This window comes from Cherax quadricarinatus, chromosome 11 (assembly GCF_038502225.1).
Source record: "Cherax quadricarinatus isolate ZL_2023a chromosome 11, ASM3850222v1, whole genome shotgun sequence".
NCBI classification, from domain to species: Eukaryota; Metazoa; Arthropoda; class Malacostraca; order Decapoda; family Parastacidae; genus Cherax; species Cherax quadricarinatus.
The window spans coordinates 21,029,927-21,054,888 of record NC_091302.1 but is presented as its reverse complement, the minus strand read 5'-3'; the positions used below and the strand labels follow the sequence as shown (position 1 = coordinate 21,054,888).

The 24,962-nt window shown below is 42.4% G+C and overlaps 1 protein-coding gene across 2 annotated transcripts in view; it reads left to right on the top strand.

Moving 5' to 3' along the window:
- The window catches only part of Urod (uroporphyrinogen decarboxylase), a 291,316-nt gene extending 267,802 nt beyond the window's left edge, over positions 1 to 23,514 (top strand). For both annotated transcript variants that reach the window (XM_070083962.1, XM_070083961.1), the window contains one exon: positions 20,540 to 23,514. In XM_070083962.1, coding sequence (XP_069940063.1) covers positions 20,540 to 20,689 — 150 coding nt within the window. In that variant the 3' untranslated portion in view covers positions 20,690 to 23,514. The remainder of the gene's footprint in view (positions 1 to 20,539) is intronic.
- The last annotated feature ends 1,448 nt before the right edge of the window (positions 23,515 to 24,962 follow it).

Genomic DNA, 24,962 nt, shown 5'->3' with positions numbered 1-24,962 from the left:
AAAGTCTGGGCTGAATGGTACTGCCCTTGATACTGGCCATGTAGTCACAAACTGTAAGGCTGGAGGTGATGTCCTGGTAGTCAGTAAATGTGGGGCTGATAGTGCTGTCCTGGGAGACAGTAATGGTGAAGCTGGAGGTGCTGTCCTGGGAGACAGAAATGGTGAAGCTGGAGATACTGTCCTGGGAGACAGTAATGGTGAAGCTGGAGATTTTGTCCAGGTAGTCGGGAATTATACGCAGGAAGGAATACATATAAATGACCTCATAGGGGACAGGAGCCATAGTAGGGAAACAAGTGTAGTCAAAGATAAGATAAAACCAATATTGCAAACTAGAAATACCGCAGGAAATAGCAAACAAGAGGACTCCAATAGCAATAGTGAGGATAAATTACCAAAAACAACTGGTGGGAGCTCCATTGTTGGTGCTAGCGAGGATAGAAGTAAGACAGGGAAACATGCACCAACAGGGAATACAGTCACAGAAACCCAAGGCAAGCGGAAACCAAGCCTGTGCACATACTATGCACTTGGTATCTGCTGGCATGGGAAATCTGGAAAAACAGATGGGACATGCAACTATGACCACCCTAGAAAATGCCATGCCCATATGACAACAGGAAAATGCGAACTCCCTTCCTGTAAGCTTTTTCACCCTGAAATGTGTACCTCTTCAGTACAGGAAAGACTGTGCTATAACTTAAATTGCCAGGCATACCATCTAAAGGGGACAAAAAGATACAAAACATCCAGGCCATGGGAAAACCTGGGTAGCCACAGCCACTCAAGAGGGAGAGGTTTTTTAGTGCCAGGAAGGAAAAAAAACTGGCAGGAAATGGCAGAAATCGTACACCAAATCCAGTCATTCCTGGAGTGGAACCACAGTCGATGGCCTCCACTCCAAACCAACAGATACAGATAAACATAAGAACATAAGAACATAAGAAAGGAGGAACACTGCAGGAGGCCTGCTGGCCCATACTAGGCAGGTCCTTTACAATTCATCCCACTAACAAAACATTTGCCCTACCCAATTTTCAATGCCACCCAAGAAATAAGCTCTGATGTGAAAGTCCCACTCAAATCCAACCCATCCCACTCATGTACTTATCCAACCTAGATTTGAAACTACCCAAAGTCCCAGCCTCAATAACCCAACTAGGTAGACTGTTCCACTCATCAACTACCCTATTTCCAAACCAATACTTTCCGATGTCCTTTCTAAATCTAAACTTATCTAATTTAAATCCATTACTGCGCGTTCTCTCTTGGAGAGACATCCTCAAGACCTTATTAATATCCCCTTTATTAATACCTATCTTCCACTTATACACTTCGATCAGGTCTCCTCTCATTCTTCGTCTAACAAGTGAATGTAACTTAAGAGTCTTCAATCTTTCTTCATAAGGAAGATTTCTGATGCTATGTATTAATTTAGTCATCCTACGCTGAATGTTTTCTAACGAATTTATGTCCATTTTGTAATACGGAGACCAGAACTGAGCTGCATAATCAAGGTGAGGCCTTACTAATGATGTATAAAGCTGCAGTATGACCTCTGGACTTCTGTTGCTTACACTTCTTGATATAAATCCCAGTAATCTATTTGCCTTATTACGTACGCTTAGGCATTGCTGTCTTGGTTTAAGGTTGCTGCTCACCATAACCCCCAAGTCCTTTTCGTAATCTGTATGGCTAAGTTCTACATCATTTAATTTATAAGTACTAGGGTTATGGGCACTCCCAAGCTTCAGAACCTTGCATTTATCTACATTGAACTGCATCTGCCACTTTTCTGACCAAGAATAGAGTTTGTTTAAATCCTCCTGAAGTTCCCTAACATCTACGTTTGAATCAATTATCCTACCTATCTTTGTGTCATCGGCGAATTTGCTCATATCACTAGTAATTCCCTCATCAAGATCATTGATATATATTATAAATAACAACGGGCCCAAGACTGATCCCTGTGGAACGCCACTTGTTACAGATCCCCACTCGGATTTAACCCCATTTATGGACACTCTCTGCTTCCTGTCAGTGAGCCATGACTCGATCCACGAGAGCACTTTTCCCCCAATGCCATGAGCTGCCACTTTCTTTAACAGTCTATGGTGCGGAACTCTATCAAAAGCCTTACTAAAATCTAAGTAAATAATATCAAATTCTTTATTGTGGTCAACAGCCTCAAAAGCTTTACTGAAGAAAGTTAATAAATTAGTTAGACAAGACCGGCCTCTTGTGAATCCATGCTGAGTATCATTAATCAAGCTATGCTTATCGAGATGGCTTCTTATAATCTCAGCTATAATTGACTCTAGTAATTTGCCTACAATTGAGGTCAGGCTTATTGGGCGGTAATTTGACGGTAACGACTTGTCCCCTGTTTTAAAAATAGGAGTTACATTAGCCATCTTCCACATATCAGACACTACACCTGTTTGAAGAGATAAATTAAAAATATTAGTTAATGGTTCACAGAGTTCCATTTTGCATTCCTTAAGAACCCTTGAAAAAACCTCATCAGGACCCGGCGACTTATTTTGCTTCAGTCTGTCTATCTGCCTCACAACCATCTCACTAGTGACTGTGATGTTACATAATTTATCTTCTTCTAGCCCACTGTAAAAATTAATTACTGGAATATTGTTAGTGTCTTCCTGTGTAAAAACTGAGAGAAAATAATTATTTAAAATCAAGCACATTTCATTCTCATTGTCAGTAAGGTGCCCATAGTTATTTTTAAGGGGACCTATCTTATCTCTAACTTTTGTTCTATAGACCTGGAAAAAACTTTTTGGGTTAGTTTTAGAATCCCTAGCAACTTTAATTTCATAGTCCCTTTTAGCTTTTCTTATCCCCTTTTTAATGTCCCTCTTAATGTCAATATACTGATTCATAAGATGACCCTCACCTCTTTTGATACGCCTATAAATTCCTTTCTTATGCCCTAGTAGATATTTGAGCCTATTATTCATCCATTTTGGGTCATTTCTATTTGATCTAATTTCTTTATATGGGATAAACGCTCTTTGAGCAGCATGTATAGTGTTCAGAAAACTGTCATATTGATAGCTCTCTTCGTTACCCCAGTCAACAGATGATAAGTGTTCTCTAAGCCCATCGTAATCTGCTAAGCGAAAATCTGGGACTGTTACTGAGTTATCGCTACTATCGTACTTCCATTCAATGCTAAATGTAATTGACTTGTGGTCGCTAGCACCCAGTTCCTCTGAAATTTCTAAATTATTAACAAGGGATTCATTGTTTGCCATAACTAAGTCAAGCAGGTTATTTCCCCTTGTAGGTTCTGTCACAAACTGCTTCAAAAAACAATCCTGAAATACTTCTAAGAAGTCGTACGATTCTAAATTCCCAGTCAAGAAATTCCAATCAACATGACTAAAGTTAAAGTCTCCTAGAATTACTACATTATCGTGCCTTGTGGCCTTAACAATTTCCTCCCATAGTAGTTTCCCTTGGTCCCTATCTAAGTTAGGGGGACGGTATATCACTCCTAAAATCAGTTTTTCATGCCCCTCTGAAAATTCTATCCAAACAGACTCTGTATGTGTTACTTCAGACTTAATACCCGTTTTTATGCAACAGTTCAAGCGATCTCGGACATACAATGCCACCCCACCCCCCCTCCCAATACTTCTATCTTCTTGGAACAATTTAAAACCCTGAATATGACATTCCGCAGGCATGTCCCGACTTTTTGAATTAAACCACGTCTCAGTTAAGGCAAATACATCAATGTTACCTACACTAGCAACTAATCTCAACTCGTCCATCTTATTCCTAGCACTACGGCAATTAGCATAATAAACATTGAAAGACTCTCCTTTCTCTTTACCCTTCCTGCTCATTTCTATTTTCCTACTAAACCTATTACTGTCCTTATCACCCAAGGTCCCTGGCTTTTCAATATCTATCTCGTTCTTATTATTACTAGTTTCCCTAGAACTCGTAATATTACTACACTGGGACTTCACTGTTTTCCTGCCAAAACCCATACCACTAACTATTCCTAGTTTAAAGTCCTAACTGCTCCCTCCACTGCAGTTGCCAGTGCTTCCACCCCACACCTAGATAAGTGAACCCCATCCCTAGCATACATGTCATTTCTGCCATAGAAGAGGTCCCAGTTGTCAATGAATGTTACCGCATTTTCCTTACAGTATTTGTCCAGCCAGCAATTGACACCAATTGCCCTGGACAACCATTCACTTCCAACTCCCCTCCTTGGCAAAATACCACATATGAGAGGGTTCCCACCCTTACTTCTAATTATTTCTATTGCTGACCTATACCTGCTAATCAGGTCCTCACTCCTACGTCTGCCAACATCGTTGCCTCCAGCACTGAGACAGATAATAGGATTGCTCCCATTACCTCTCATGATGTCATCCAGACGGCTAACAATATCCTCCATCCCAGCCCCAGGAAAGCAAACTCTCTGTCTCCTACTCCTGTCCTTCAAGCAGAACGCCCTATCCATATACCTAACTTGGCTATCCCCAACAACAACAATATTCTTACCTTCCTTAATGTCTTTCGTCGTGTCGTTCCCAGTAGTCAACTCACATTCGTCGGGTAGCACTGAGAATGTATTGGATGTTTCCACAACAGTTTCCACGGCAGTCTCTTTCTTCTTCATCGTTTCTACCTTTCCATTCGTCTTCTTAATCGTCAACTTCTTTCCCTGCTGTCCAGCCACTGACCAGTTTCCCTTCTTGACCTGAGGACTCAAAACAGGAGGACTACGAATCTTCTTGTTTTCCTCGGTCAATCGCCTAATTTCCAAATTCGCCAACCTCAATTCTTCCTTAAGCTGTTGGTAAAGTTGCTCGATGGAGGGCATCTTGCTTCAATTCTAGAGAGCGCGCAAACAGGTCTTCACAGAGCCAAGTACACGTCAACACTGCGCAAATGCCAACTCAATCAGGAGCTACTGCGCAGCACGTCCGCACGGCCCAATAGCGATGCGAACACAACAAAATACCTTTCATCCGTGGACTGCTTGCAGAGGCAAAGGCAATGTTCGCGGCTTTCACTGAGACCCACATAAAGGATCACTTGGACAATGAAATATGGATCCCAGGTTACAACCTATACAGATGTGACAGAGTGAACAGGCAAAAGGGGGGGGTTGGCCTGTACATTGCAGAGTCACTTGTTTGCACAGAACTGCTTAATGCCTCAAATGATGTAGTGGAAGTTTTAGCAGTAAAGGTCGAGAACCAAAACCTAGTCATTGTGGTAGTCTACAAGCCTCCGGATGCAACATCCCAGCAATTCCAGGAACAGCTGTTAAAAATTGACCACTGTCTGGAAAATCTTCCAGCTCCTGCACCCAACATCTTGCTCCTGGGGGACTTCAACTTAAGGCACCTAAAATGGAGGAATATAGCAAATAATATTGTTGCAGTAATAACACCAGGAGGCAGCTCTGATGAAAACTCACACTCACACGAGCTTTTAACCCTTTGAGGGTCGACAGGCCCTCTCCGAAACTCGTTCTCAGGGTCGGCCAAATTTAAAAAAAAAAAAAAATTATTTTCTCTTATGAAAAGATAGAGAATCTTTTCCCGATCATAAAGACACCAAAAGTTTGAAATTTGATAGAAAACTTACGGAATTATGCTCTCGCAAAATTAACGGTCTCGGCGATGTTTACGCATCGGCGATTTTGCCCACTTTGAGCCCCATTTTCGGCCAGTTTCACGTACTAGTCGACAAAAAACATGAATATTTCGCTAGAACTCCATTTTTTCTATCGAATGGGTGCAAGAAACCACTCATTTATGAAATTCAACTATCCAATACAGTGGTCAGAATATAGCAATTTTGCCAATTTCACACAAATTTCAAAAGATGCCAATTTCCGAATAGGGTCCAGAATAAACAAGAAAGACATTCCTGGCACTAAAATGACATTTCCTCTGGTCATTAGTCACGTCTCAAGGCCCCTCTTATATTCTTTTGCTTTCCACTTTGAATTTTTATTCTCACAAAAAATAGAAGATTTACTGTTATGCAGACTACTGCATTAGTGTAAGAAATGGTATAAATATTATTGGTGCACTTGTGAAAGAATATTAGACTCACCAGTTGACGTGTATTGCACGCTTGGCACAATTTGTTTACTTTTGAAGTTTGGTAAAAATCGAACATTTCTGCTACTTTGAGCTCAATTTCAAGGCACTTTTCTTTGTAAAACCAGTCAAAATCATCTCAATTTCTGTAATATGTCTTCCATTCTATAAAATGAGACCAAGAAAACTAGAATACAACAATAAATACCATACGAAAATACACTGCAAAGTCGCTGATTTATTAAAAAAAAATGGTCAAAGTTTTTTTTTTCTCATTATGCACTGTGTGCTGCAGGATTTTTTTTAGACTGTGCACACTGACCACATAGACCCATTCTTTCATATGAAGGCCTACCAGCTTCCTCCCACTAGATTTGAGGCCGCTAGAATTTATGAGTACTAGTACGTCAAAAACCCCTACACGTAAGACGTACTAGTACGACGAAAACCCTCAAAGGGTTAAATCTCTGCACAAAATTCAATTTAAACCAGCAAATAATAGAGCCTACTAGACTGGAGAATACACTGGACCTCATCTTCACTAACAATGATGATCTGATAAGAAATGTCACCATATCAAAAACAATATACTCAGATCACAACATAATTGAGGTTCAGACATGTATGCGTGGAGCCCCAGACCGACAAAATGAGACTAGTCACGAGGGAGCATTCACCAAATTCAACTTCAATAACAAAAACATAAAGTGGGACCAAGTAAACCAAGTCCTAACCGATATAAGCTGGGAAGATATACTAAGCAACACAGACCCAAACTTATGCCTAGAACAGATTAACTCGGTGGCACTCGATGTATGCACAAGGCTTATTCCTCTAAGATAAAGGAGGAGTAGATGTAAAATAGAAAGAGACAGGCGCTCCCTTTACAGGCGACGGAAAAGAATAACAGAGCGGCTAAAAGAGGTCAATATATCTGAAATGCGCAGGGAGACACTGGTCAGAGAAATAGCAAGCATCGAACTTAAGCTAAAAGAATCCTTTAGGAGTCAGGAATCGCGGGAAGAACTAAAAGCCATAAATGAAATCGAAAGAAACCCAAAGTATTTCTTCTCCTATGCCAAATCAAAATCGAGAACAACGTCCAGTATTGGGCCCCTACTTAAACAAGATGGGTCCTACACAGATGACAGCAAGGAAATGAGTGAGCTACTCAAGTCCCAATATGACTCAGTTTTTAGCAAGCCGCTAACCAGACTGAGAGTCGAAGATCAAAATGAATTTTTTATGAGAGAGCCACAAAATTTGATTAACACAAGCCTATCCGATGTTATCCTGACACCAAATGACTTCGAACAGGCGATAAATGACATGCCCATGCACTCTGCCCCAGGGCCAGACTCATGGAACTCCGTGTTCATCAAGAACTGCAAGATGCCCCTATCACGAGCCTTTTCCATCCTATGGAGAGGGAGCATGGACACGGGGGTCGTCCCTCAGTTACTAAAAACAACAGACATAGCCCCACTCCACAAAGGGGGCAGTAAAGCAACAGCAAAGAACTACAGACCAATAGCACTAACATCCCATATCATAAAAATCTTTGAAAGGGTCCTAAGAAGCAAGATCACCACCCATCTAGAAACCCATCAGTTGCACAACCCAGGGCAACATGGGTTTAGAACAGGTTGCTCCTGTCTGTCTCAACTACTGGATCACTACGACAAGGTCCTAAATGCACTAGAAGACAAAAAGAATGCAGATGTAATATATACAGACTTTGCAAAAGCCTTCGACAAGTGTGACCATGGCGTAATAGCGCACAAAATGCGCGCTAAAGGAATAACAGGAAAAGTCGGTCGATGGATCTATAATTTCCTCACTAACAGAACACAGAGAGTAGTCGTCAACAGAGTAAAGTCCGAGGCAGCTACGGTGAAAAGCTCTGTTCCACAAGGCACAGTACTAGCTCCCATCTTGTTCCTCATCCTCATATCCGACATAGACAAGGATGTCAGCCACAGCACCGTGTCTTCCTTTGCAGATGACACCCGAATCTGCATGACAGTGTCTTCCATTGCAGACACTGCAAGGCTCCAGGCGGACATCAACCAAATCTTTCAGTGGGCTGCAGAAAACAATATGAAGTTCAACGATGAGAAATTTCAATTACTCAGATATGGTAAACATGAGGAAATTAAATCTTCATCAGAGTACAAAACAAATTCTGGCCACAAAATAGAGCGAAACACCAACGTCAAAGACCTGGGAGTGATTATGTCGGAGGATCTCACCTTCAAGGACCATAACATTGTATCAATCGCATCTGCTAGAAAAATGACAGGATGGATAATGAGAACCTTCAAAACTAGGGAGGCCAAGCCCATGATGACACTCTTCAGGTCACTTGTTCTATCTAGGCTGGAATATTGCTGCACTCTAACAGCACCTTTCAAGGCAGGTGAAATTGCTGACCTAGAAAATGCACAGAGAACTTTCACGGCGCGCATAACGGAGATAAAACACCTCAATTACTGGGAGCGCTTGAGGTTTCTAAACCTGTATTCCCTGGAACGCAGGAGGGAGAGATACATGATTATATACACCTGGAAAATCCTAGAGGGACTAGTACCGAACTTGCACACGAAAATCACTCACTACGAAAGCAAAAGACTTGGCAGACGATGCACCATCCCCCCAATGAAAAGCAGGGGTGTCACTAGCACGTTAAGAGACCATACAATAAGTGTCAGGGGCCCGAGACTGTTCAACTGCCTCCCAGCACACATAAGGGGGATTACCAACAGACCCCTGGCAGTCTTCAAGCTGGCACTGGACAAGCACCTAAAGTCAGTTCCTGATCAGCCGGGCTGTGGCTCGTACGTTGGTTTGCGTGCAGCCAGCAGCAACAGCCTGGTTGATCAGGCGCTGATCCACCAGGAGGCCTGGTCACAGACCGGGCCGCGGGGGCGTTGACCCCCGAAACGCTCTCCAGGTAAACTCCAGGTATTTATTGTTTTTATAGTTTTCGTGTATGATTTTATGCATGCATATATTATTATATTAAAGGTAGTAGGTTGGTAGACAGCAGCCGCCCAGGGAGGTACTACCGTCCTGCCAAGTGAGTGTAAAATGAAAACCTGTAATTGTTTTACATGATGGTAGGATTGCTGGTGTCCTTTTTTCTGTCTCATAAACATGCAAGATTTCAGGTACGTCTTGCTACTTCTACTTACACTTAGGTCACACTACACATACATGTACAAGCATATATATATATATATACACACCCCTCTGGGTTTTCTTCTATTTTCTTTCTAGTTCTTGTTCTTGTTTATTTCCTCTTATCTCCATGGGGAAGTGGAACAGAATTCTTCCTCCGTAAGCTATGCGTGTTGTAAGAGGCGACTAAAATGCCAGAAGCAAGGGGCTAGTAACCCCTTCTCCCGTATAAATTACTAAATTTAAAAAGAGAAACTTTCGTTTTTCTTTTTGGGCCACCCTGCCTTGGTGGGATACGGCTGGTTTGTTGAAAAAAAAATATTATTATATAGGTTTAAATAAGCAGTATCTTCACTTTAAATGTTTTATAATTGGTAATTTTTGGGGGTTTGGAATGGATTAATCCAATTTACATTATATTTCTTATGAGAAAAATTGATTCAATAATCATACAGCTCATATTCGAATAGCCTCCTGGAACAGATTAAGTTCAGATATCAAGGTACCACTGTATGTCATAAATACTTCAAGGTTCATTACACAGGTATCATTATATATCATATTATGCTTCAAGGCTCATGACAGGGGTATCATTATATGTCATAAATGCTTCAAGGTTCATGATGCTAATTTAAAAACACAAAGAGTTATGAATAACTGTGTGTATATATAAAAAAAGTGAAGTGTAAGAGTACAGTAATACATGATGTGAGTACAGTGTCTGGTTGCAGCGGCGACGGCAGCAAGCACCACAGATTTTCTCTTTAATTTTATAGTGTATAGAGGGAATAAGAACATATGAAAGGAGGAACACTGCAGTAGACCTGTTGGCCCATGCTAGGCAGGTCCTTCACAAATCCAACCCACTAACAGAATAAATGCTACTCAAGCAATAAGCTTTGACAAGTCTATTTACTCACTTGCAAGTCCCACTCAAATCCAACCCCTCTTACTCATGTATTTATCCATCCTAAATTTGAAACTACCCAAGGTCCTAGCTTCAGTAACCCTACTTGACAGACTGTTCCACTCATCAACTACCCTATTTCCAAACCAGTACTTTCCTATATCCTTTCTAAATCTAAACTTATCTAATTTGAATGTATTATTCCTGGTTCTCTCTTAGAAAGATATCCTCAAGACCTTATTTATATCCCCTTTATTAACCCTTTGAGGGTTTTGGTCGTACTAGTACGTTTTACGCGTAGGGGTTTTTGACGTACTAGTACGCATAAATTCTAGCGGCCTCAAAACTCGCAGGAAAAGGCTGATAAGCCTAGATGTGAGAGAATGGGTCTGTGTGGTGGGTGTGCGCAGTACGAAAAAAATCTGGGACCCAGTGGTGCATTGTGGGAATGCCATCATAGTACACAATTTCCACCGTGCCCTGCGGTAAGAAGTTCCTCACTCCTCGGCGAATTGGGACACTTTTGTTCCCCAGTGACAGTTCTAATACAGATGGAAGTGACAGTGAAGATGAGTTTCAAGGTTCTGGTGAGGTTTTGACCGAAACTAATGACCATAATATGGGTAATAGTGAGGAAAACCCAGACAACCCACAGCCTTCCACCTCTGGTGCTGGGCCGTCTTGTTCACGTTCAGTTGTACCCGAATCAAAGAGGAAACTCCTATTTTCCAAAATCCCAGACTCAGATGTGAGCATTGGTGATGATAGTGATAGTGATTATGAACTACAAGCTCTTCAAACTTGTTCCAAGAATGGAGGAGGAGGAGGCAGAGGAGGAGGAGGCAGAGGAGGAGGAGGCAAGAGGAGGAGGAGGCAAGAGGAGGAGGAGGCAGAGGAGGAGGAGGAGGAGGAGGAGGAAGAGGAGGAGGAGGAAGAAGAAGAGGAGGAGGAGGAGGAGGAGGAAGAAGAAGAGGAGGACGAGGAGGAGGAAGAAGAGGAGGAGGAGGAAGAAGAAGAATACGTAATGATAACAATAATACATAATAATACATAATAATAATAATAGGTAATAATAATAATAATAATATGTAATAATAAATGTTCACCCATGACAGTAACAAGATAAGGGGAGATAACATCTGATAAGTGCTGATGTTTGATGAGGGTAAATGAGGGTAGAGCTGATACCAAAAGATGAGATAAACATCGCCCTCCCTTTGTTTTTGCTGTTATACTAACATTTCTGTCTGTCTATTTGCCTGTCTGTCAAGCTCCCTGTCTATCCGTCTAGCTCTCTGTCTCAGAGAGCCACAAGACTGCGTCATCACTTTTACTCACATCTTCAAGCAGAGTATAGCACTTTGTCTGGGTTTCTTGGGTTATCCTAGGTAATTTATACTATGTATACTTGTATTTATGTGTACCTGTGAGACAGAGATAAACAGACAGATAGAATGAGGGAGAAAGATAATTAGATAGAATGGAGGAAGGGAAGCAGCATCCGACTCCATTGTTTTGACAGGCTGGAGGGGGAGTGAGTAATGAGACAATATCTCATTTTGACAGCTGCCGACTCCTGGTAATTTACACTATGGAGGAGGAGGAGAAGGAGAAGGAGGAAGAGTAGGGGGAAGAGGAAGAAGATGAGGAGGAGGAAGAGGAGGAGGAGGAAGAGGAAGAGTAGGAGGAAGAGGAATAAGAGGAAGAGGAGGAGGAAGAGGAATAGTAGGAGGAAGATTAGGGGGAAGAGGAGGAAGAGGAAGAAGAGGAGGAGGAAGAGGAGGAGGAAGAGTAGGAGGAAGAGGAAGAAGAGGAGGAGGAGGAAGAGGAGGAGGAGGAAGAGGAAGAGTAGGAGGAAGAGGAAGAGGAGGAAGAGGAAGAGTATGAGGAAGAGTAGGGGGAAGAGGAAGAAGAGGAGGAGGAGGGTGGAACACTAGTACACTGGTACTGGTACACTAACATTTCTGTCTGTCTATTTGTCTGTCTGTCAAGCTCCCTGTCTATCTGTCTATCCGTCTAGCTCTCTGTCTCAGAGAGCCACAAGACTGTGTCATCACTTTTACTCACATCTTCAAGCAGAGTATAGCACTTTGTCTGGATTTCTTGGGTTATCCTAGGTAATTTATACTATGTATACTTGTATTTATGTGTACCTGTGAGACAGAGATAGACAGACAGATAGAAAGAGAGAGACAGATTGAAAGAGATAGAATGAGGGAGAAAGATAAAACACCATTGTGTATGGCACCATGTTTCAGAGTTCCACAAGCTGCAGAACTAATAGGAATATGTTCAGTGACTGTATATTGGTATATATATTATAGAACAATAATAATAAACAATGTTTTGTATTGTTTGTTTTTGTAAACAAGTTTTGTAAACAATATATTGATAATTATGTTTGTGTGCTTATTGTGTTGTATACAACGAGTGTATATATGTACATTGCACCTTACTTTGGTCTCACAGGCCACATAAGTTATGTGAAAAAATAAAATAGTGAAAAAACAACAAACCTTCAAATACAAGTAAACTAAAGTTTACCGGGTGAGTGGCAGTCGCCGCTGTTGCCATACGCAGTTCATTTTCTGCAAACTTCATGCATCCATATCTCCGTAAGTATTGATGATAATTTTTTTTTGTTTATCCTATAATGTTTAGAAAAAAAACTCTATTTTTTCATAAGAAAAAAATAATTTTTTTTTTTTTGAAATTTGGCAGACCCTGAGAACGAGTTTCAGAGAGGGCCTGTCGACCCTCAAAGGGTTAATACCAAGGCCACTGTAATGACCTTGCAGAAAGAGTTAATGTTTGTACAAAATAGCTGTGGAAACCTACCAAACTGGGTAATTAGTCAAACAAGAGGAGTGTGCCTAGTAGCTATCACCTTATGTCAGCCACACTGCCTGACAAAGACCAAGCTTCCTAGCTTCCTCTTATTATACCATCTTACACCTGACTCATTGTTTTCATGGGCAGAAAATGAAGCCAGAGAAGAGCTTGCATCAGAATCAACTTGAAGACCTCAGATGAATCCAGGTGATGGAAATTTCACTCATGTCCCCTCTTGGCTAGCCTTGAGGGTAGTTTTCAGGTTAGCCTTGAGGCTAGTTTTCAGGTTAGCCTTGAGGCTAGCCATGATGAAGTCACTACAGAGTATTCAAGATTGACAGAAATCTTCAGAGAGTAAGCAAAGTAAATAACCACCTTAATGCTTGATCAACAAACCATCAAATAAGCCTACTGTAACCTCAAATCTACTCAAGCCATACAGCAAATGATAATCATTTAGAAGTATAATCCACTGTCAATAAGCCTTCTGAACTAATAACGTCTAGAAATTCTAAGATAGATGACATATCAGGAATGGAAACCTCACACTCATATACACTTCTGACTTCCTTCATAATCAAGCAGACTCAATAGAACAGCAGTTATCTTATGCTGTTCTTTCTTTCAATGCATCAGCCATATCCCACCCTTCTCCTGGGGGGAGGGGTCACTAGCCCCTTCATATTGGCATTTTAGTCGCCTCTTACGACACACATGGCTTATGGTGGAAGAATTCTGCTCTGCTTCCCCTTGGAGAAAAGTGGAAATAAACAAGAACAAGAACTAGTAAGAAAAATAGAAGAAAACCCAGAAGGGTGTGTGTATATATATGCTTGTACATGCATGTGTAGTGTGACCTAAATGTAAGAAGAAGTAGCAAGACATACCTGAAATCTTGCATGTTTAGGAGACAGAAAAAAGACACCATTAATGCTACCATAATGTAAAATAATTACAGGCTTTCATTTTACACCCACTTGGCAGAAGGGTAGTATCTCCCTGGGTGGTTACTGTCTACCAGCCTACTACCTGGGATGCTGGTCTTCATCCACCACAAAACATTAACCCAGGGTCTTCTCTTGGATTGACCTGCATCTCATTAAAGACAGGCTATGGGTTAACCCTTAAATGGTCCAAACGTATACAGTGGACCCCCGCATAGCGAACGCCTTGCATAGCGAACAATCCGCATAGCGAACGCTTTGTTCGCTAAAATTTTGCCCCGCATAGTGGACAAAAACCCGCTCAGCGACCTTCGTCCGAGACGCGTCCAATGTGCGGCCTCAGCCAGCCTCACATGTGCCGCCCGTCCCATTGTTTACCAGCCAGCCTCCGCGGTAACATTCAAGCATACACTCGGAATATTTCGTATTATTACAGTGTTTTCGGTGCTGTTTCTGGAAAATAAGTGACCATGGGCCCCAAGAAAGCTTCTAGTGCCAACCCTGTGGTAAAAAGGGTGAGAATTAGTATGGAAATTAAGAAAGATTTTGAAGGGTTTGGGGCTAACCCTGAGAAGCCTATGCCAGTTGTGGAATCCATTGTGCCTACTTCAAAAATTAAGGAAATGTGTGCACAGTGGGTTGAACTGCAAACCTTTATGGATGAAAATCACCCTGACACAGCTGTTGCAAGCCGTGCTGGTGACTATTTCAATGACAATGTTGTGGCCCATTTTAGACAAATCGTAAAGGAACGGGAGGTACAGAGCTCTATGGACAGATTTGTTGTGCGACAGAGGTCCAGTGACTCTCAAGCTGGTCCTAGTGGCATTAAAAGAAGAAGGGAAGTAACCCCGGAAAAGGACTCGACACCTCAAGTCCTAATGGAAGGGGATTCCCCTTCTAAACACTAACACTCTCTCTCCCCTCCTCCCATCCCATCAATCATCACCAGATCTTCAATAAAAGTAAGTGTCATGTAATTGTGCATGCCTTTTTCAGTTTGTGTGTACTAAAATTAACATTTTTTTGTGGTAAAAAAAATTTTTTTTCATACTTTTGGGTGTCTTGCACGGATTAATTTTATTTCCATTATTTCTTATGGGGAAAATTAATTCGCATAGCGAACATTTCGCATAACGACCAGCCCTCTTGCACGGATTAAGTTCGCTATGCGGGGGTCCACTGTATATACGTTTTTTCACCATCTGAAAGTATGTAAAAAAATGTAGATCATCTTTTTTGTTTTACATTTGAAAATGTGTAAAAAAAACTTTTATCTACATTTTTTTTTTGTTATACATGTATTTGAAAATATGTAAAAAAAAGTAGATCTACTTTTGTAGCACTACGAATTTGAACGTCGATCTCTTTGGACCGTTTAAGGGTTAATATAGAAAACAATGATATTAAAGAAACACTTTTTTAGGCAAGCTGGATGGAAAATTAACTGTAATACTGAGATTACATTTTTGCTGGAAGAGAAAAGACCTAATTTCTTCATCCCTGAAAATAGAAGGAAATGTCTTTGTAAATGTCTCACATTTATATAGAATGTTTTATTTAGACTAAGAAAAACCCACTGAGAAAATAAGAAAAAATCTACCAGTGTTATGTACAGGTGGTAAGTCAAGACATCAGCCACAGGTCACTCATATGAAATATCAATTTGCAGTAACTGAGTTTCTCTATGTCACAGGTCTGTCTGAGACACTAGTTCACAATTCTTACCCACTAAAGTCTATGTACAGTGCTATGTGCTCTACTCAGTTTGTTGGTACCATGAAACTTGGTGCAAATTCTACCTTAGTTTTACGTATTATCTTAATCTATGCAAAATTTAAACTTTACTATCTTGATAGTTTCCACCAGCATGTAGTGGAAGGTGTTAATCTAACCCACATCTACTAAACTTACTTTTGTTTTACTCTGAATACTCTTATCCTCTTTCAAAATGTTACGTAAAATTATTAGTACAAAAATCAACCCTAGTTTTTATTTTTACATGTTTTTATGCATATATATTTTTTATGCTTTTATAGTTTTATACCTTTATGAGTAAATTGAATGACTTCTTCTCGACCATAGAATCAAATCTAGCCAGCAAAATCCCAAATTCCCAAGCCTAGGTTAGTGAATATCTCACTCTTAGCAATCCCAGTTCTCTACCTGTCCCTGACTAATTCTGTATTGGTCACTTCAGTAATAAATTACAAAGCTGATGTGCCACCACTGTTATATAAGAAAGCTGCTCATGTTCTATCACTGTCTTTTGCAATGTTGTTCAGTAAATCAATAGTAACCAAACTTTCCTTACACATGTTAATGATTTCAGGTCAGTTTCAAACCTACTCATTTTATATAACATTTTTCAAAAATTCATGAGCATATAAGTGTATGTGAATTCATAACCAAACACAGTATCCTAACAAATTACCAGTTTGGCTTCAGACAAGGCAAGAATACGAATAATGCAATAATTAAAATTCTTCATTCATTTTATTTATCCCTGGAATATAATGAATGCAAGTTTTTTTAATGATCTGAACAGAGCCTTTAACACAGTAGACCACAACATCCTATTGCTCAAATTACAACACCATGCAATCAGAGGTAATGCACTAACATACGTGAAGTCTTACCTCGATAAATACCAGCATAGGACCATTAATGATGTCAATAAAGGGAGTGTCCTAGGCCCTCTATTGTTCATCATCTACATCAGTGATCTTCCTAATACCTCTCAGGAGCTTTAACCAAGTCTGTTTGCAGATGACAACACTTGTCATCTTAACTGCAGATCCCACTGTCTTTAACGATACAGTTAATGACAAGCTGGTAGACATAGTCACCTGGATAACAACAAAGAGCTCACACTGTGTAGACAAAACATTGAATATATTGTGTGGGAACAAAGTAAAAATATTTCATTGAACATAAAGATAAATAATGCGTGCATTGAAAGACAAGATGAAGGGAAATTTCTGGATATACACTTTGACAGCAAACTAAAATTTAATACACACCAGCATATTTTTAAAAATCTTCCCCCAAAAAATGAGAATGCTCTCAAAAATATGTTATGTTCCTCAGACATTGTTATTCTCTCTCTACTACTCTCGAATCTGTTCTTACCCACCGCAGGTATAAGTGCACGGGCATCTGTGATGACTGATCACCTCAGACTTGTCATGACAACAATAATTATTCAACTGGATCCTAAATAACACATGACCCTGATATTCAAAAGTTTAAAGTTACTTAATATATAAAACATTCATGCCTTCAATTATTATGCATACTACAGTAGACCGCCATTTAAGACGAGTTTATTTGGCATGATTTGGGTATAGCACGACTGAAGAATTGCGGTACAATTTTATACAACACTTCGTAAAATTAATTTAACACAGTTCAGTTTGTGGGAGGGGAAAAAAATTCCCTTTTCCTCAAGCAGCCGCCTTGTTGTGGATCAGTGGGGGAGACCTCCTGCCAACCCCTGCCACCCCCCGACACCACCATCCCAACATTCGCACTTCATACATGTTCAGTCCCTCTTCTCTGCTACAAGCTAGCTATGTTTGTGAATTGTGTTTTGATCTACCATATCTGTATCTGCCAAGCAATAATGACACACAGTAGGCATACCAGTGTTGCTGAAAGTGGCAAGAAAAGGTATAAGCATTGAAGTCTTAGAATTAATGAAGAAAACAGAGATATTAGACGAGATAACTTGTGGCCGTAATGAAGCTCACTTTGTGAACATGAAGTAAACATGAGTTTGTGTGATTGACTGACTTGATGACTGACTGACTAACTGAATGACTGTCTGACTGACTTGATGAATGACTTACTGATTTGACTGAATGACTTGACTGGCTTACTGACTTGACTGAATGACTTGACTGACTACATGACTTGACTGAATGAGTTACTGACTTGTCTGACTGACTGAATGACTTACTGACTTGACTGAATGACTTACTGAATGATTTACTAACTTGACTGAATGACTTACTGATTTGACAGACTTACTGAATGACTTGACTGACTTACTGAATGACTGAATAATAATAATAAAAGTTTATTAGGCCATGATACATGGTTGTATAAAGTATTATAGTAGTTGGGTGTACATGTCAAAAGCCCCTTGTATGCAGAGCATTATGGGCAGGCTTAAAATTAACTTAAGATTATCTAAGCTATAATAGATTTAATGGTAACAGTTACAGTAAACAATTTACAATATCAAGTACAATTGAGTATTTTAAACAATGAAATTTGAACATTTCAATTTTGAATCATTATAGTTCTACAGTTTTGTAACATTACAATGAATAATGTAACAAAATGATCAATTTATTATATGTAGTTGTACAATTTATTAATCAGATCTAATCACATCAAATCAATGATCTGTAGTGCAGTAACAGTTCATATGGTAATTGGATGAGTTACAGTGCATTCAAGAGAATGGATTATTATATTAGGTAATGCTATAAAAACATAGTTCTTAGAAGGCTGCAACAGAATACATTGCCACAGTACAAGAAACAAATACAGTACCTCTTTAACATCCACATGTGTGAAGCATGGGTGGTGAATGTTGCAACAAGGAGGAGGCTGGGGGCAGTAGAGATGTTGTGTTTGAGGGCAATGTGCTGTGTGAATATTATGCAGAGAATCCATAGTTTGGAAATTAGGAGGAGGTGAGGGTTACTAAAAGTATTATACAGAGAGTTGAGGAGGGATTGTTGAAGTGGCTTGGACATTTAGAGAGGATGGAGCAAAATAAGATGACTTACCTGGAGTCTACCTGGAGGTTATTCCGGGGATCAACGGCCCTGTGGCCCAGTTCATGACCAGGCCTCCAGGTGGATCAGGGACTGATCAACCAGGCTGTTACTGCTGGCCGCATGCAGTCCAACGTACGAACCACAGCCCGGCTGACCCGGCACTGACTTAGGTATCTGTCCAGCTCTCTCTTGAAGGCAGCCAGGGGTTTATTGGTAATTCCCCTTATGCTTAGTGGGAGGCTGTTGAATAGTCTTGGGCCCCAGACACTTATAGTGTTTTCTCTTAATGTACCAGTGGCGCCCCTACTTTTAATTGGGGTATTTTGCATCGCTTGCCCAGTCTTTTACTTTCGTAGGGAGTGATTTCTGTGTGCAGATTTGGGACCATTCCTTCCAGGATTTTCCAAGTGTAGATTATGATATATCTCTCTCTCTCCTGCATTCCAACGAGTACAAGTCAAGTGCTTCCAAGCATTCCCAGTAGTTAAGGTGCTTGACAGAACTTACACGTGCAGTAAAGGTTTTCTGTACACTCTCTAGATCTGCAATTTCACCTGCTTTGAACGGAGATGTTAATGCACATCAGTATTCCAGCCTAGAGAGAACAAGTGATTTGAAAAGGATCATCATTGGCTTGGTGTCCCTCGTTTTGAACATTCTCATTATCCATCCTATCATTTTCTCTGCGCTTGTGATCGTAGCACAGTTGTGATCCTTGAAAGTGAGATCCTCAGACATTACTACTCCCAGGTCCCTTACATTATTTTTCCACTCTTTTGTATGACCAGAGTTTGTAGTATACTCTGTTCTAGTTATTATTCCCTCCAGTTTTCCATAACGGACTAGTTGGAATTTGTCCTCATTGAACATCATATTGTTTTCCGTTGCTCACTGGAAAACTTTGTTTATATCTTCTCGGAGGTTAACCGTGTCCTCAATAGATGACAGCATGCAGATCATAGTATCATTTGCAAAGGATGATACGGTGCTGTGGGTTACATCTCTGTCTATGTCTAATACAGTGGACCCCCGGTTAACGATATTTTTTTCACTCCAGAAGTATGTTCAGGTGCCAGTACTGGCCGAATTTGTTCCCATAAGGAATATTGTGAAGTAGATTAGTCCATTTCAGACCCCCAAACATACACGTACAAACGAACTTACATAAATACTTACATAATTGGTCGCATTCGGAGGTGATCGTTATGCGGGGGTCCACTGTATGAGGATGAGGAACAGGATGGGGGCAAGTACTGTGCTGTGGAGCAGAGCTCTTCACTTGGAGGGTGTATAAATCTGTAGTGGAGGGAAGGTGAGGTAGGGGTCATCCTAGGAAAGGATGGAGGGAGGAGGTAAAGCAGGTTTTGTGTGCAAGGGGCTTGGACAGCCAGCAGGCATGTGTGAATGTTAGAAGAGAGTGGAGGCAAATAGTTTTTGAGACTTGACAAGATGCTGGAGTGTGAGCAAGGTAACATTTTGTAAAGGGATTCAGGGAAACTGGTTAGCTGAACTTGAGTTCTTGAGGTGGGAAGTACAGTGCCTACACTCTAAAGGAGAGCTAGGAGTATTTGCCATTTGGAGGGGCATCTGAACTGTCATATCTGCATGCCTCTTGCAAGACAGTACTAGTGTGAATGATGGTGAAAGTGTTTCTGTTTTGGGTCACCCTGCCTCACTGAGAGACAGCCAGTGTTAAAAATATTACTAATAATAATAGAATAATAATAATAATAATAATAATAATAATAATAATAATAATAATAATAATATTTCTGTTTTCAGGAATACATTGATAAAGCAGTGAAGGAAATGTTGAGTAAGTTTGGTGTTGATCGTTACATAGCCAACCTTGGACATGGGATGTACCCAGACATGGAGCCTCAACATGTGTCCACATTCATTAATGCTGTCCACAAGTACTCCAAGACATAGCTACTGATGTGTGCTGGTTAAGCATTAATTTTAAGGGCTCTTGATTCTAGGAAATGGAGCTGCCCTCCATTTCCTTGGATCCAGCCTAACTGGTTTTGGTACTGTATTTGTTAAATTTGATATTATATGCAATTATGGTAGTATTTCTAATGTTATAATAATGATGGTTATTATCAATACACGAAGCAGTTCAAGGCTTGTTATACCTGGCCATAACTACAGTCACTTGTACAGCCAGCAACCACACAAAATAAGGGCTAGGCAAACACACAAGGGTTAGTTTTTTCTTTACACATTCCTTTACCACTATGTGCAATATTAAGTTAATAGTACATGTAATGATAAGTCAGAGCAAAGAGCCATTCAGAACAGGAGTGAACTGGACCAGAATAAGCAAGAGTCTGCTACTCAGCCATGTAGCCAGGCAGGCAGGCAGCCAGGTAGGCATACAGGCAGGCAGCCAGCTAGACAGGCAGGCAGACAGGCAGTCAGCTAGGCAGTCAGCTAGGCAGGCAGTGTGACGTCACCTTGGCTGAGGAGCCGGCTCTCACCTGATTACTGAACAATTACTACAGTAGTGGGGGCCTAGAACTGTTATACTCTGAATTGCCAGTTCTGTAATAGTGGGGTTCAGATGTAGTGATGGTTGTAGGAAAACACTGTAGTCTGTTGTGGAGGAGTTATTATTGAAGTTGTGGAGGAGCCCAGCCTGTCTGCCTTTGTGGGTCTGTTCAGCTAGCATGGCAGTAAGAGTCACTGTAACCTGCATGGGGGGAGGAAGTCATGTGACATCAGCATGACTAGGGAGCCTTACTATAGTGGTATTAGGGAATCTATATACAGTAGAACCCCTGTATCCATGGATTCGGTTTCCACGGTTTAACCTGGCCTGAAAATAAGTCTTAATTTTGCTTAATAATGACCACAAAGCACAGTAGTAGAAATGGTGGCAGTTCTTCAAACCCTAGGAGAAGCCGTGAGGTGCTTCCCACCAGTAAAAAAGTGCTAATTCTCCACTTATTGTGTGTAATTTATGAATTAAACTTTTTTATCATAGGTATGAATGTAAATGAAAAGTGACTTATATGTAGAGTTCACTATTATCCACGGTTTCTGGTATCCACGGTAAGTGTTGGAAAGTATCCTCAGCGGATATGGGGGACTACTGTACTACACAAGTACGTATTACAGTGGTGAAGACATGCCATTAGGTGTGTTGAATGCACAGTATACTGTAACATGCTGGATGTATACCCCAGTAATGAAGCAAGAAACCTGTAGGAGTGTTGCTTTGCCAGGAGACTGTGACCTTTTAGTATGGTGCCTTGATGCCAGTGAGGTGCTCTTGATGAATGGAACTGGAGCTGCCATGCAGTTCCTTGGAGCAAACTTGATTACCTGCCATTCCCCAGGCATTGCATGACCCTCATTGCCATCTGTTACTGTATTTATACTTCTCAAACCTTTGGTGTCGCTATGGGCTCTCCTCTCTCTCCTGTCCTTGCTAATCTTTACATGGAATACTTTGAGACTGTTCTTCTTCCTACCATCGATGTGCGCCCTTCACTCTGGCTCCGCTATGTGGATGACGTCTTTGCTTTGTGGCCTCATGATTCCAGTCTCTTCCAACCTTTTCTTGAAGCTCATAATAATCTTGCCCCTTCCATTAAGTTTAAAGCTGAATGGGAATCTAATTCCTTGCTTCCTTTCCTTGATGTCCATGTCCACCGCTCAGATACAGGTTTTTCCTTTTCTGTTTACCGCAAACCTATGCACAGTGGCATGTACATTCACTACTTTTCTTATCATGTTTCCCCTGTCAAGAAAAGTGTTCTTATCTCCCTCATTCCCCATGCCCTCCGCATCTGTGATCCTCAGTTCCTTCCAGCAAAAGTTTCCACTCTTTATAATTTGTTTTCCTATCTTGGCTACCCTTCCCATTTCATAGACTGCCCTCTCACGTGCTAAACATAATTTATTCTCTCCCAAACTCTCTACTCCTGGGAACTCTTCTGTCCTCTGCCTTTCCTACATTTCCAGTCTTTCTAATCTCAACAATTCTCTCCATCCCTTAGACATCAAGCTTACTTTCCACCAGACTAACACCCTTCGCACTAATCTCGTTCGTACCTCTCCTCCCTCTACAGGTGTTCCTGGTGTCTACTCTATTTCTTGCTCCTCCTGTCCTCTTCAATACTTTGGAGAAACTGGTCGATCTCTTTCTGACAGACTTAGGGAGCACAAAAATAGCGTTAGGCTTGTCGACACTAGTAATGCTCTATTCTGTCACTTCAGAGATCACAGCCATCCTATTGACTGGTCTTCTGCTAAAACTGTCTTCTCTACTTCCAACTTCAACAGTTGCCATCTGGTTGAATCCTCCCTAATACACAACTTTCCTTGTATGAATCTTAGTCCTGGCTTCATCTCTGTAGATGCCTTCCTCTCCCACTACATTGTAAAATGCTCCAAACTTCAGAACACCCGTGACTTAACCTGATTCCTCCTTTTTTCTTCTTCACCCTCTTCCCCTTTCCCTTTTTCTTTTCTCTTCTGGGTTGTCTTTCTTTCTTCTGTCTTGTGTTTCTGTTTCTTCATTATTTATTTCATTACTTCCCCTCCCCCCACCTCTGTGTTCTTGCTCTCCCTCTGTGGGCACCTAGCTCCCTTGCAGTGCTCCCCTTTCTTTGTATTTGACTGGCTCCTCCTCCTTAATTCCCCACTACTACTACTACTACTGCCGCTACCTCCTCCTCCTCCTCCTCCTCCTCCTCCTCCTCCTCCTCCTCCTCATCCTCCTCCTCATCCTCCTCCTCCTCCTCCTCCTCCTTGTCCTTGTCCTCCTCGTCCTCCTCCTCCTCCTCCTCCTCCTCCTCCTCGTCCTCCTCATCCTCCTCCTCCTCCTCCTCCTCCTCCTCCTCCTCATCCTCTTCCTCCTCGTCCTCCTCCTCCTCCTCCCTCCTCCTCCTCCTCCTCCCTCCTCCTCCTCCTCTTCTCCTCCTCCTCCTCCTCCTCCTCCTCTTCCTCCCTCCTCCACCTCCCTCCTACTCCTCCCTCCTCCACCTCCCTACTCCCTCCTCCTCCTCCCTCCTCCTCCTCCCTCCTCCCCCCTCCTCCTCCCTCCTCCCTCCTCCCTCCTCCTCCTCCCTCCTCCTCCTCCCTCCCTCCTCCTCCCTCCTCCTCCTCCCTCCCTCCTCCTCCTCCCTCCTCCTCCTTCCTCCTCCTCCCTCCTCCTCCCTCCTCCTCCCTCCTCCTTCTCCCTCCTCCTCCCTCCTCCCTCCTCCTCCCTCCTCCTCCCACCTCCTCCCTCCTCCCTTCTCCCTCCTCCCTCCTCCCTCCTCCTCCCTCCTCCTCCCTCCTCCTCCTCCTCCCTCCTCCGCCTCCCCTCCTCCTCCTCCCTCCTCCTCCCTCCTCCTCCTCTCTCCTCCTCCTCCCTCCTCCTCCTCCCTCCTCCCTCCTCCTCCCTCCTCCTCCTCCCTCCTCCTCCTCCCTCCTCCTCCCTCCTCCTCCTCCCTCCTCCTCCTTCCTCCTCCTTCCTCCTCCTCCTCCCTCCTCCTCCCTCCTCCCTCCTCCTCCCTCCTCCCTCCTCCTCCCTCCTCCTCCTCCTCCTCCTCCCTCCTCCTCCTCCCTCCTCCTCCTCCTCCTCCTCTTCCTCCAGCTTCTCCTCCTCCTCCTCTTCCTCCAGCTGCTCCTCTTTCTCCAGCTTCTCCTCCTGCTGCTCCTCTTCCAGCTTCTGCTCCTCCTCCTCCTCCTCCAGCTTCTCCTCCTCCTCCTCCTCCTGCTCCTCCTCCTCCTCCTCCTCCTCCAGCTCCTCCTCCTCCTCCTCCAGCTCCTCCTCCTCCTCCTCCTCCAGCTCCTCCTCCTCCTCCTCCTCCAGCTCCTCCTCCTCCTCCTCCAGCTCCTCCTCCTCCTCCAGCTCCTCCTCCTCCTCCTCCTCCAGCTCCTCCTCCTCCTCCTCCTCCTCCTCCTCCTCCAGCTCCTCCTCCTCCTCCTCCTCCTCCAGCTCCTCCTCCAGCTCCTCCAGCTCCTCCTCCTCCTCCACCTCCTCCTCCAGCTCCTCCTCCTCCTCCTCCAGCTCCTCCTCCAGCTCCTCCTCCTCCTCCAGCTCCTCCTCCAGCTCCTCCTCCTCCTCCAGCTCCTCCTCCTCCAGCTCCTCCTCCTCCTCCAGCTCCTCCTCCAGCTCCTCCTCCTCCTCCTCCTCCAGCTCCTCCTCCTCCTCCTCCAGCTCCTCCTCCTCCTCCAGCTCCTCCTCCTCCTCCTTCTCCTCCTCCTC